Raw genomic sequence first — 13,976 nt, 5'->3', positions numbered from 1 at the left:
TGGACACTCCTGCTCTAGCTGGAAATAATCATTATATCATTTTCAAGTGACTATTCAGCATGTGAACAGCAGATGGCAATATTTCACATCAAATAAAAAATGAAATACTAATATTTCCTGATGAACATGAAATACATAGTCCAAAACTATATGAGACTAATACTTTGATTCTACTTGTGCTGTACATTTCACTAGGCAGATACCATTTCTGATAAAAGCAGAATGCAAATTGCATCGGGCACTTTAACATGATGAAAGAGGCAGTTAATGGGGAAATATATCTGCTAAAACTATGCCATTGTTCTTTTCTTATCATATAATTATTTAATTGTCAGAATGTTGGTTGTTCATTGTACTTTTAATATCTTGTGTATTACTTTTGTCTGTTGCTTTTTGTTATAGGGGACAAAACTTTCCTGTTTTTTTTTTTTTGTTTTTTTTGTTTTTTTGCCAGAAAGAACCACAAGTTAAGGGAGTGGATACAGCTAACAGAGAAAAGTTACTGAACTAAAGTAAAATAGTATGTATGTTTAGGACAGAGAAGTTAGTTAAAGTCTGGTGCAAGACTTCTTCAGATATCGTTGTGGAACTACTTTCGTGCTTTCAGTTATTTGATATATTATGCTGCTACATACCATTTGAATATGTTGTTGTGATATTTATATCTGCTGCAATTATATTATATGTTACTCACTGCAATAAACTATTATTAAGCAATCCGTGGCAACAGAACTCTGATTTCTTATATAATGAATTTGTTTTGTTGTCTTAGTTTTCAGTGCATATTTATGTTATTGTGTCTAGTCATCCAACTTCTGTTCCTATGGACCAGTTACCTGTGAAGGCAGCATGAATAAATATTTATTTATTTAATAATTTATTTGTATTTGTAAACTGGGAAAGAGGATTGATCCAAATGGACCATTTTGAAGCTCATCTTGAGGATACATGAAATTTCCATTCAGATCAAAAATAACAAATATCTATCTCAGAATAATGTTATCATTGTCAGACAGAATACACATTTTCAAATAATTAAAATTATACACACAGTAGTCATGTTGGAATAACTGTAACATTATCAGACAGAAAATACATTTTAAATGGTTACAGCTACAGTGTAGTACGTACAGAGAACATATGCTGAGAAGGGGGATTTTTGAGTGAATTTGTGACCACTATTAAAGGAAGCATTTAGGTTCATAGGTTCATACTAGGCTATCTGCCCTAGGGCATTTATAAGCTTAGCCAGAGTGTGTTTGGCTTTCGCCACCCATTTTAAATTAATTTTGCTATGCCCTTTTTCGAGGTTAGTATACTGTGCCTCTGTCTAACAGTGACACAGAAGTGATACCTGGGGTAAACCTACGATCTCCCATCCACTCATCAAGATTCCTCTTGAAGAGAGTCATTGAGGGACTCTGCCTAACCTGGACTGGGATTTTATTCCAGAGTGAAGGGAGCCTCTGGGTTATGAATCTGTCCCTCCAGCATGTCCTATTTATTCCAGTGCTGAGGTTCAAGTCTCTCGAGCGTGTAGCTCGATGGGATTTGGATTTTCTGCGGTGCAGCATGTCCATTAATTCCGGGTTGAACATGGCTTTATATGTCAGGCACAGATCGCGGTATGCCACTGAGTAGAGCTGGAGTTTCTTTAACCGGGCAGCATATGGCATTTGTTTGAGCCCTTTGATCCTCTTGGTGAGGTACTTTTGGGGTCTTTCTAGTTGCTGCAGGTGTCTGGTAAGGTACATCCTAATAGGGGCATTGTACTCAATTATAGGCCTGATGAGGGATGATTAAAGAGGCATGATGACCTCCCCTGATCTAGATGTGAATCCCTTCATGATTAGGTGGGCTATATAAAATGTTATTCTAACCACTTTGGCCACGTGGTTGTCAAATGAGAGATTGCTATCAACTTGGGTCCCCAGGTCCCTAATTACTTCTTCTGTACTTAATGGATTACCACCTAGGTGGTAATTTGTGGGCACTTTGTTTTTGCCAAAGGGGATGACTATACACTTTTTGGCGTTTAGCTTGAGGCCATGGCTTTGGCACCAGTTGTCTGTTTCTATGAGGCCCTTTTGGAGGATGCTTGTGTCAGCTGGAGAGTCAATTATGGTGCCCAGTTTGCAGTCATCTCCGAACTTGGTCAGCCACAGTCCTTCCATGTTGGCCTGTACCTCCGAGAAATATATACCGAACAAGAGAGGTAACTTACTAACTAACTAACTAACTAATTAAAGTATCTCACTATGATAGACCATCAGGTGCAGGGGGGGGGGGGTTGCTGAACTAGAACCAAGAGTAGCATTGCTGGTAGTATTGCCCTTGTGTCATTAAGCCACTATATTTGTGCTTTCTGAAGCTTTAACGTTTAGTGTTTTTAAATATAAGAGAGCATATTCATTTACACACAGATGTAATCCTTTAATAAGTGCTCTGTTTACAGACCAGGAAAAACAGCATTAGGTAGACAAATGCTGTATTTCCTAAAATTGTTCCTTTCTGGTAGTATTGCTCCGATGGCATTATTACATTAGTGACATGACTAAATCATTTACATACTAGCTAATGACTAAAACAGGTTTCAGTGGTCATGTGTGCATAACTGTAAAATAAAATATAAGTAAAAATAATGACAGTGTAGTAAGAATCTACTCTTCACACAGGATGTTTTCCCTTATTAAAAAGGGTTACAACAGGGGGCATTAAATGAGTACACCTTTTCAGTACAAATACTTTTAGAAGTTGTTTAGATTCTTTTTTTTTTTTTTCAAAACACATTTTATTTATTTTAATAAGTACAACAGACACAATAGAAAAAATACACGAATACAACAAATAGTAAGCTATACTTAATACCTCAATGGTGAAAAAATCATAACCTATATACATACGTGCCAATATGCATCAGAAAGAAAAAAAAGAAAAAAAAACAGGAACAGTGCTGTACAAAATGCAGACTCCAAATGCTACATTTTAAAAAATAGTGTAGGTTTAGATTCTAATGCATACTGTAAGAGGCCAGCATGAAGGCATGATTTGGAATTAAGCACTGACAAGAGTTTGTCATTCAGCATCCTGTTTTGTCACACTGTTTGACATTTCCTTCTGAAAGGCAGGTGAACGTTTCGGACAGAGCTTCAAAACATAAATAACCTTAAAATTAATGTCAGAAAATGTACTGCATATGTGTTCCCGCATTATGATCTGACTGGTATTTCACTCATCAAGGAAGAAGTTAAAAAAAGGAACCTAACAAACTGTAACTTCCTTAAAACTGTTTTGAACACACTTTCATCTGCTTATTCCGAAGGTGCTGCACTCAGCATGGGAATTCTTACTAATCAGAATCTGAAATACTGACGCCTTTGGAAATGACTTCTGTTATTACAGCACTACACTCCTGCAATCCCATATGGATTTTGTTAATCATAAAGTGGGCCTTCAGTCAAGAAGTTTTTAATTTTACTCAGAATATTAATAACATAGCTACAAGTTCAAGCAGAGTTTTTGTAGCCACCGATAATTACCTTTATCAACTCAGTAACACACTGCATCTAGAAAACAAGGTGCAGACAGGACCTCAAAATGATTCTCTTTGTGAGGACACTGTTAACTGTCCATCATCACTGCAAACTCAGTACAACAAGCTGCTCCTTGTATATGAGGATGATAAAAGATTACTAACGTGTGGGACTCTGAACTTTGGTAACTGTCAAATCAGGGATTTATCAAATATCAGTAATGTAAATTTCAATAGATCCGTTTTCTGCAACCATCAAAATGCTTCAACTGTGGGATTTTTCTTTAAACATAAGAACAGTACATATCTAGCTGTGGCTATGACTTATACGGGAAAGCATTCTGGATTCTTTATTGATGATGATAAATTTAAACGTGACACACAGCAAAAACTCTTTGCAGTAAGATACAGTAATGATCTTAAGCTGAAGTCAGATTTCTTCATTAATTACAAATCTGCAGACTTCAAACAAAACACAGTGCATTTTGTCAATGGTTTCCAAAGGTTACATAAAATATTTTTTCTATATTACACTTATAATTATACAGATGGGAAGATAGCTAGAATTACTAATGGCCCATTTATTGCTGCAATGGATATTAGAAAGGACGAACATGATTTTCATGGTTTTTTGAGTTATAAGCAAGCTATTTTAAACTGTAATGACAAAAGGAAAAAGCTGCTCTCAGCCAGTCCATTCAGTCTTTTTGATGGGGAAACACTAATCGCTGCCGTTTTCTCCACTGAAGAATCTGGGGCAAACAGGAGAGATACTACAGCTGTCTGTGTTTTTAACCTGACTCAAATGGATGCACAAACAGAGAGTAACGTTTCGCCAGAAATACTTAAAATACCTGGTGTTGACTCAGTAAGTATTTTTGAAACAATAAATAAACAAACAATGAAATATGAAATATATAAATAAAATAAAAATGTTTACACTGATTGCAACAGTGCAGCCAAATAATGCTGTGTGTAAGCTTAACTATCTTTCAGTGCTGTGTTACAAACTTGAAAAAAGGGGATAGATTATGCTTCTTCTCTGGGTTTAAACCTATTTATTTGCTGCTCTGACTAGATAAAAGTATTGAAATGTACGTACAGCGTGGGATTTGATAATAATCAGTGTGGTAAAGGAAGTGATTATATAAATTACTAACTAGAACTGGTGAGGAAGCTCAACACACCTGACTGAGTTACTTATAATAATATGGTGTTTATGTGAGGGTTGATAACAATTAAATGTAAGACAGTTGCATGGTGTTTATACTGGAGACTTATAACAGTTAAATACAGACTTCCAGGTGCAGAAATCAGTGACCATACTCAGTACACGGTCCTGTCATTTTTTTATGCTTATAGCCATTGAAATATTAATTTCAAACTTGGCAAGTTCATAAGGAAGATTCCTCACCACTGGGACAAGTGCCTTCTTTGGCATGGTTGACATCTTGGAATGAAAACATAGGGAGAAATGCATGAATTATTATTAATAATAAGTTAACAAAACTTAAAATGTCAAGGCAAGGTAAATTATTTGTCTGATATTTAACCTTTTTAAAATGAATGAATGATATTAATTTCAATGCCACTTGCTGTGCATGCTTGCATTTATTATTTTCTGATGTAACAGGGGTGATGATGTTGGAGCGGGTGTGGCATTAGAGCCAAGACTTGTTAGTTTTCCATCTGTAGCATTTGTCCCTGACACTGTGGAAAATCCTTTACATTTTCTATTTTATGAGAAGAAGAAGTCTTTAGTTAGGTTTCTTAGAAGGACATTTGCAAAGCCATGGAAGAAACCAAAAGGATCACGCTGGGGATGGGGTGCAGATATTTTCTTTTACTACGCCTTTTTCTGTACATATTTCTTAAACTGCTGCAGTCATAGCCAGGACATATCATATTTGTGATAGAACCATATTTCCTTAAAAATAAGGTAATAGGTATACTGAAACAAAACAAGGGTTGACTACATGAGTTCCATTTCTAAACAGAAGGGCTCCATGATGCCAAAAATGAGTGTTCCAGGGCCTGACTCTGTGGTGCCAAGGAAAGAAGCCTTAACTACAACACAGATCAGCTGACATCAATTAGTATCTTAGATGCTAGAGTAGTTGGGAGGAGTGGAAATGAGAGGCTGTCAGCTCATCTATCTTGGCATGTGGGAGGTGCTCTGACCTAATGTAATGATGACATCTATGGTAGAGAGAGATGTACAACACTCATCAATTTAGGCCATGGACATATGTTTGAATCTGCTAAGCCATATCTGCATGGCAGCCTTCACTGGCCATAGCTAGGATTGCTGATACTCTATGAAGGAGGAGGAGTTACATCAGAACACAGAAAATACCCATTATGGCTTTGAAGATGGCAGCCATGACACAAATGGCATTTGTCCCAGTGATGAGGAATGAATGGACAGTAGTGAGAGTGCCTAAATGGATGGCCAGTGAGAACAGAATAAAAATGTATAAAAATAAGTGCTCAGAAAATGAACAAACAAAACAAAAGGCAAACATGATTGAAGGTGTATTTCTTCCCTCCCCCTTGCAGGGGTATTTGCTTATACCAGTACTTGACCACTCACATTATGCATACTGCAGTGACCAAAGTATATACTTTTGCAGACAGGTGTGTATGTGCAGGAGCATTGCTCTCTCTGAATATACTGACAAAGATGCTGGTCCAGAATAGAAAGGAATTAGGTAAGAAATGGAAACATTTCTGTAGGCGTAGTAGTATACATTGTCTGAAAGATTAAGCAAGAATTGCTGACACACTCTAGGGGAAGAACAAAATCTCAGTCAGCAAGTTGTCATGGTTTTGTGGTTTTGTTGTTATTTTTTTGCATATAAATTGCTGTAGTCAAATATTTTTTTTCTCTTTTCTGCATAGTCTTATCTTCTGTTTCTCAAAAAAATTCTGTTTATCATTTGTATTAATTCTACTACCATGTAAATGTTATTTGTTATGCTACTGCATCCCATCATGTTCACTGACCATCCTTGTTCTTCCCCAAAACTTTTATGGCTACACTTCTGCTTCCCACACTTTCTGCTCCACCCCCTCCCAACACACACACATACACACACGCATGTGTCCATACGTGTATCAGATATCTTGGAATCTGTTCTTATTGTGATCTAGCCATTAAGTGATGTGGAAACATTTTCAGGGTTACTATATGCTTGTATGATGAACCATTTATATAATGTAATATGAAATGCATTTTGTTATGGTGCTTTGTTTTCCATAAGTACAGAAAAATAGAACTAGATAAATGCATTTGGTCAGTGTACACAGTGAGACACACTTTTCAGCTTTTTACAGGATAGTCAGAATAATACCAATTAAATGAGCTTAAAAAGGTAATATGTATTTATTTAACATTTGTTTACTGAGAAAGAGGTTCTGGGTGAAATGCTCCAAATGTATGTCTTTGGAATGTGGGAGGAAGTCACAACACCTGGAGGAAACTGACATGAATGCAGGGGGGATATGCAGACTCCACACAGAAGGCACCCCAGCCGAGAATCGAACAGGAGGACTTCTTACTGCAAGGCAACAACATTAACTGCTGCACCACTGCACCACCCAATTATGCTTTAATACTTGAAGAGATGCAATCTATTTTTCATGTGTAGAACAGCTCTTAGGTTCTATTTGTAATATATCATTTTAGGAGCTATGATTGTTTTCAAAAACAGAACTATAATTAAGATAGATCTGAAGTTATGTGATGTGACATTAAAGCCTAGAATGCAATAATGCATTTCTGTGTAAAAGCAATGTGGTGTCCAGTTAGCTAAATCTTTATTACAGCAGAGAAACAAGCATATCTGTCTGTGCCTATGAATTATACTGGAACTAAACGTGCCTTATTTCCTAACAATCCACAACATAAACAAAAATTATCCTTCAACGTGAGAATTTCTGCCACAACAAATATAAAACCTGTCAGCAGAGCTCATTGGCTGTAATGAAATGGTCTAAACTATACTGACAGTACTTTTTCTTCATAGCAGTAATTATAGCTTATTTAGCAGTGACTTGTAGAATCATACTGTAGGGGCATTGGGGTCAGTTAAGTCTTCTGATCATAACTACATAAACGGCTTGTTAACTGGGCTGTGTACCCTGGTGCCAGCTTGTATGATAGTCTGGCACCAACAAATTACTGTACATAGTACACATATTGTACTGCTCCACAGAGTGATGACACTACAATTTCAGGGAGAGATGGCACATGCAATGCTTGCACCTCCTCAGGTGCCAGTTTTCCTGGATACAGCTCTGCTCCTGATAGTATTTTATCTTCTACATATGACAGTGTTAGTAGCACAACAGGTAGCATACTCTTCTTTGGTGCAGAAGGCTGTGGGTTCTATTCCCACTCCAGGCAGATCAATTACTGACACTACAGTGCAGCATAAGGGAACTGCTCCACTTCTGACTGCATTGCCCTTCAGGTGAGATGTTAAACTAAGGTCCCACCTGCCTGAGTTGGTGGTATCTCATGTGGATGTGAAAGAGCCAACAGCACCTATCAAAAAGATGGGAGGCAGTTTCCTGATGCCTTGGCCAAATTTCCCCTAGTAGTATACATACCATCTTGCGTCTTGCCTGAGAAGAGGCTACCAGCCTAGTGGGACTAACCTGATCTACAAAAAGGGTAAATAATACTGAAAGCTGTAAACTCTAAACTGGACAGTGTTAGTTAGAAATGAAATCAGAATAATCGGAAAGCTACTTGGATACATGAATAACTGGTACATCAAAGGCTAGAAGCAGAAATGATTCCTGGATGATGAAAAATAACCTTTGTTGTTACTCAGAATTCCTTTACTAGGATACAGCAAATGTCTCAGTATGTAATAGTTTAATTACTTAAAGAAAGTCAGGATGACGGCCTTATGTCTTCAGGATGAAATCGTCATGTGATTTCGACATCACCATTCTCATTCCCGCTCATTTCCGTTTCTTTTCTTGCAACCTGGTACATGTTCCTGGTTACAAATGCGCAAGTAACTAACAGATCAAATATACGGTCCAGTCATTTGCATAAGCTAAAACAATTAGCATACATACAAACACCACGCTTTCCAATTATGTTTTATTCATTTATTCTAAAACTATAATATTTAAGCAACCCATAAAAGGTGTAAATAGTAATAATGGTCTGGAAAGTGACATTTATGGTAAAATCTTAGTGGTTAGAATCATAGGATCATAAGCGCATAGGAATTAAAAGGTGTGTAAGTCTAGAAACTATTTGTACCTAGCCAATTACCAGCCTCAAGATATGCCTCCCACTTCCAAGAGAGCAAAATACACCAGTCCCACAATGAATTTGTGGTCGCCCATCCAGTTGTCAAGTTTTGTCTTGAAGGATACAGGGATGGCACACTGTTACATACAAGGGCAATTAGTTGCAATGACTGTGTGATAAATCTTTCCCCAACATTTTTTCTTTATATGTTGGTTGAGGTTCTGATCTCTACCTTGGGTTTTGTGAAGCTGTCAGACCTATAAAGGTGTAAGAGATCCAGAAGGTGATGCTTTGATTGCACTGAATAGGTACACAGGTTCATTGGTACATACTAGGCTAGCTTTCCATGTGGGCCATTTTAAGCATAGCCAATGTCTCCTTCAAAGGTGAAAATCAGACCCTGAACTTTGTGCCAGTGAGGTAAACACCTCAACCATTATAATACTAGGACCCCAATTCCCAATACTAGGATCTTGGTCTACAGACTATTACAAACTTAGCCAGTAACCAAAGGTCAGAATCAAACCTTGTGCCACGTATCTGTGAGGGAGCCATCATTAATCTAGCTGCACCTGCGTCATGGATTTCATCACATGAGCCTATATGTGGACCTATATGTGGCAGAGTATACAGAATGGCATCCAGACTCTCCTGGTAACTGAGTCTTTAAACCAATAATAAAAAAAGACATTGTATTCTTCTTCTGGCTTTTCCCGGTTACGGGTCACCACAGCAGATCACCTGTCCACTCATGACTGGCAGTGGAGTTTTCTGGTGTTGAGTTGCCAGCCCAGTGCCCAACCTTACACAGAAGGCACACACATGCAGACACTCACACCTAGGGACAATTTAGAGTATCCAATCCACCTACAGCATGTCTCTGGGATGTGGGAGGAAACCGGAGCACCCAGAGGAAACCCACGTGACCACAGGGAGGACATGCAGACTCTGCACAGAAGGCACCCCAGCTGAGGCTCAAACCAGAGAACCTCTTGCTGTGAGGTGGCAGCGCTAACTGCTGCACCACTGCGGCCACCCATTAAAAAAAAAAAAAAAAAGACATTGTATTCAATGATTGATTTAATTACAGCTGAGTACAAGGGATATTAACTTATTTTGACCTGGATGAGATACGTTTAGGAATCTGTTGGGCTAGATAGAAAGATTTCCTAACCACTATTGCTACATGGTGATCAAAGGAGAGAGAGAGATAGGTCAATGCAGGTGTTGACTACAGTGTCCATTTGTAGTGAGGTTCTGGCTGTACTCCATGTTGTAAATGAGGAGTGTTTACCAAAGATAAAAAAGCTGCATTTCTTTTTTTGCTTTTTTTCATATAATTTGAGCTCTTTCTCTGTACACCATTAGTTTATAGGGATTAGTTCTTGCTGAAAGGATTTTATATCTTGGGGAAATTAGTTGATGGCAACCAACTTGCAGTTATTGCTCAGTCTTGTTAGCCATAAGTCTGTTTGTGGTATGGAGGTCAGAAAGGTATATGCCAAAAGGGGGGGATCCCAGTACTGAGCACTCATCTAGCTACTTTTAAATATTTTGAAGTGGCACCTTCCACTTTAAGTTTGTGGGTTATAACTTCAGCCAGTTTGCAAACCAGCTTACCATGTAAGGGTCTACCTTTAGGTCTTTTAGTTTGTTTACAATGCAATGATAAAATATTGTGTCAAAGGTCTTGGCCATATCCAGATATGGACTGAATGATTGTTGTCTACTTCCTCTGGGACATTTTTCAAATAAGTTTACTAAGTTAAATCAAAATGACCTATCCTTGACAAAACAAACTGCTGTGGCTCTGTAGCATGATCTCTAAAACAAACTGCGGTCAGTCCAGTTTCAAGAGGAGAGTATTAAATAGTAAAATAGCAACATTAGATTTAAGACACTGTGAAGCCACTCTGAGAATTAAATTGCTGACCTGCATTCACTACAACAAAGTGATAACAAGCAGATGTACTTTGAAGTGAAATTTTACTAGTCAACTCAGATCAAAACTTGACTGATAACAAAAAACATACCCTTTTTTGGTGACTATTACAGTGCAAAGATTATAATGAGGAGTACACAATATAACGACTTAATAAAAAGTTCGCCAATCAAATCTAGACCAACCAAGTCAAAAATTAAATAAAAAATACAAATAGTGTGCCCAACTAGTAAAACTTTATTGTGATAACCAGTTTGATCTATTATGCTCACACAATGAAATTAACACAGGAGAAAGTTGATAATTATATAAAGTTAATGGAAATAGTGCTATACAACAACTATATTTATTTTGAAGGGCAGTATTTTCATCAAGGAAAGAGTTGCTATGAGTGTCGCATGCAGCCCTTTATATGCTAATATTGTCATGTTAGAATATCACAATAAATACATATTCAATAGCAAATATAAATCCTCATGGTGTATGCATACACGTTATCTGGATGATATATTTATTATGTGCAATGATAAAAATGAAGATATACCAGAATTTATAAAATAAATCAATGAAATTACCACTTTTTTAACATTCACATACACCATAGCTTCAGAATCTATCTTTTATTTGGATGTAATGATTATTAAAGCAATAAGCCACAATACCTTATTTTCTCAAATATATAGGAAACCTACATATTCAAATTCTATTCTACATTTTACTAGCTGCCATCCCATATACCAAAAATGGGCAGCAGTAAAAGATCAGATGGTAAGGGCAGCCATGATAGTTTCATTACTTGAAGATTTTAAAAAGGAATGTGAAATTTTAAAAAGCATGGTAATTCTATCAAGGAAGAAGTTATTTCTAAATGGAAACAAGGTTTGTATGTCCCTTGGTTAAATCCTAAGTCAAAGGTTAGTCAAATTGATGCACAAGCTATACAAATTACACTTAATTAGACCATATTAATGTTATTAAGGGTAATGACAAAATTAATGTTCATAGGTTCATTGTACATAGGTGTGTAGTAGGCTAATGGCCCCGGAGCCTTTACAAGCCTAGCCAAAAAAAATTGCCCAGGCACCGTGCCACCTGATGTTAATTCATAGTACCGCTATCCAGTAGGGCAACGGGAATGATCCATGGAGTGAACTTTCTGTTACCCATCCACTCATCAACATTTCACTTGAACACAGCCAGTGAGGTGCTCTGCTTGACATAAATGGGAAGCTTATTCCAGAGTATGGGCAGTCTTTGAGAGATGAGCGTGTCCCTCCAGCATGTTCTGTTAATTGTGGTAATGAGGTTGTGATCTCTGGAGTGTGTGGCATGGGGGAATTGAGATTTCTTTAGGTGTAGCATTTCAAGTATGGCTGGGTTGGACATGGCTTTATAAGTCAAGCAGATATCACCTCTATGTAGACGATAAGAGACGGAGAACAGCTGACGTTTCTTGAGTCTGTCTGTGTAGGACATGTAGAAAACCAAAAAGGACACGGACTCCTTGCACCAGCAGGCCACCAGATAGTAAAGTCTGAACGCAAATTTATTATTTTTAACAAGCGTTTTCGCCACACAGCAATGTGGCTTCTTCAGAGAAAAATAAATAGACAATAATATCATTGCACGCTCAATATAAATAAGAAGTTAAGAGGAAATGACATCACATCAATTAGAAGTCATTTTCTGCGAGTTTTACAAAAAATGTTAAAATACATAAATCTAATCACAAAAATAGTATGGACCAGAGATGGCATGTTGTAACAAGTTAGATTCAATCAACAAAAAATGATTTATATAACCATATAAATAAAGAACTGTTATGCTGTTTTAACAGTAAGAAACTAGTTCAATGCCTTTGATTGCAAGCACGTAGTCCATTCATTGACACAGAATGTGTTCAGTGAAATATAAAATCAAGCTGAAAAACAAAACAGAAATGCTATATATAAATCATGTTATATAGGAATATAAGAAAATGTAAAAAATATATACCTTCAACACTAAGTGAAAGTACCATGCAATAGCATGATTAAATCACTAAATGTAAATGTATCAAAAAATACATTTCAAAAGGATGTCGCCAACTGTATTACAAGCAAACAGGGTGCACCCAATGTATTAAAATGATTACACTACCTTAAATAGCTTCTAAGTCTCAGAACTGCAGAGATATTACAGTTTTCGTTGAGACCAGGATAGCAAAAAGCATCCGTTCTCAACTGCCACTCCAACTCCCGGGTTTCCAAAAGTAATGGAATAGGGCCCCCACGAATGTTAGTTATTACTTGATCAATGGCCATGAATGAAAAACAATGGCCTGGAAAGTTGTCTATATGCTTGGCTAAGGCATTGGTGTCAGTTTTTTTCTTGATAGCGTACATGTGTTCGTAGATGCGGTCACGAAGTCTACGATCGGTCTTACCTATATAAAAGGAGGGGCAACACTCACAAAAGGCCACGTACACTATAGATCTACTCTCACAATTAAGTGGAAATTTAATAGTGTACTTCCTGTCCCTTATTGTGTAAGTCTGACCCATCCTAACTTTATGACACCAATTGCAAAAGCCACATGTGGACATACCAATTCGTTTATTAAAACCTTTACTATGGAAGTCCCTTTGTAAGAGTTCTTTAAGGTTGTTGTTCCTTTTAAAGACAAAATTGGGAAAAGATCCCAATTTTCCTGTTATACCAGGGCTACTCAAAATGAATTGCCAGTTCTTCCGTATTATTGACATAATAGATCTAGAGCTAAAGCTGTAAGTAACGACGTAACTTAATGAAAAGTCACGTCCGTTACTAGTACTAGTGATAGCAAGTGATAGGTCAATAGTACTACTAGGTGATACTGACATGTCAGGTTGCAAAGAGTCCGGTCTTAGTTGGACTTGGTATAGAATAGGTTTGAGAAACCCACTCAACCTCTTTTTAAGAATCTCAGAAGTTAGTTCTTCTACCAGTTGTCTCGGATAGCCTCTATTGAGAAACATATTGCCGAGCTGTTCACACTCACTCTGAAAATCAGCTAACCTGCTGCACATTCTCCCTGCTCTAACCAGCTGGCCCTTCACAATTGCTCTCTTTTGTTTGAAGGGGTGTTGGCTGGAAAAGTGCAGGAAAGAATTGCAATATGTGGGTTTTCTAAACACGTTTGAGACATAAACATTCATGCCAACATCCTTGCAAAGTTTCACGTCCAGGTAATCAATATCTGTTACCGA

The 13,976-nt window shown here is 37.3% G+C and overlaps 1 protein-coding gene across 1 annotated transcript in view; it reads left to right on the top strand.

Moving 5' to 3' along the window:
* Positions 1-3,222: 3,222 nt before the first annotated feature.
* PLXNC1 (plexin C1) overlaps positions 3,223-13,976 on the top strand; it is a 735,616-nt gene continuing 724,862 nt past the window's right edge. The window contains exon 1 of the mRNA XM_044087647.1: positions 3,223-4,400. Coding sequence (XP_043943582.1) covers positions 3,384-4,400 — 1,017 coding nt within the window. The 5' untranslated portion in view covers positions 3,223-3,383. The remainder of the gene's footprint in view (positions 4,401-13,976) is intronic.

The sequence above is a fragment of the Protopterus annectens genome, chromosome 11.part0, assembly GCF_019279795.1.
Source record: "Protopterus annectens isolate FY-2018-M chromosome 11.part0, PAN1.0, whole genome shotgun sequence".
Lineage (NCBI taxonomy): Eukaryota > Metazoa > Chordata > Ceratodontiformes > Protopteridae > Protopterus > Protopterus annectens.
The sequence above is the reverse complement of the archived record's forward strand: the minus strand, read 5'-3'. Positions and strand labels throughout refer to the sequence as shown.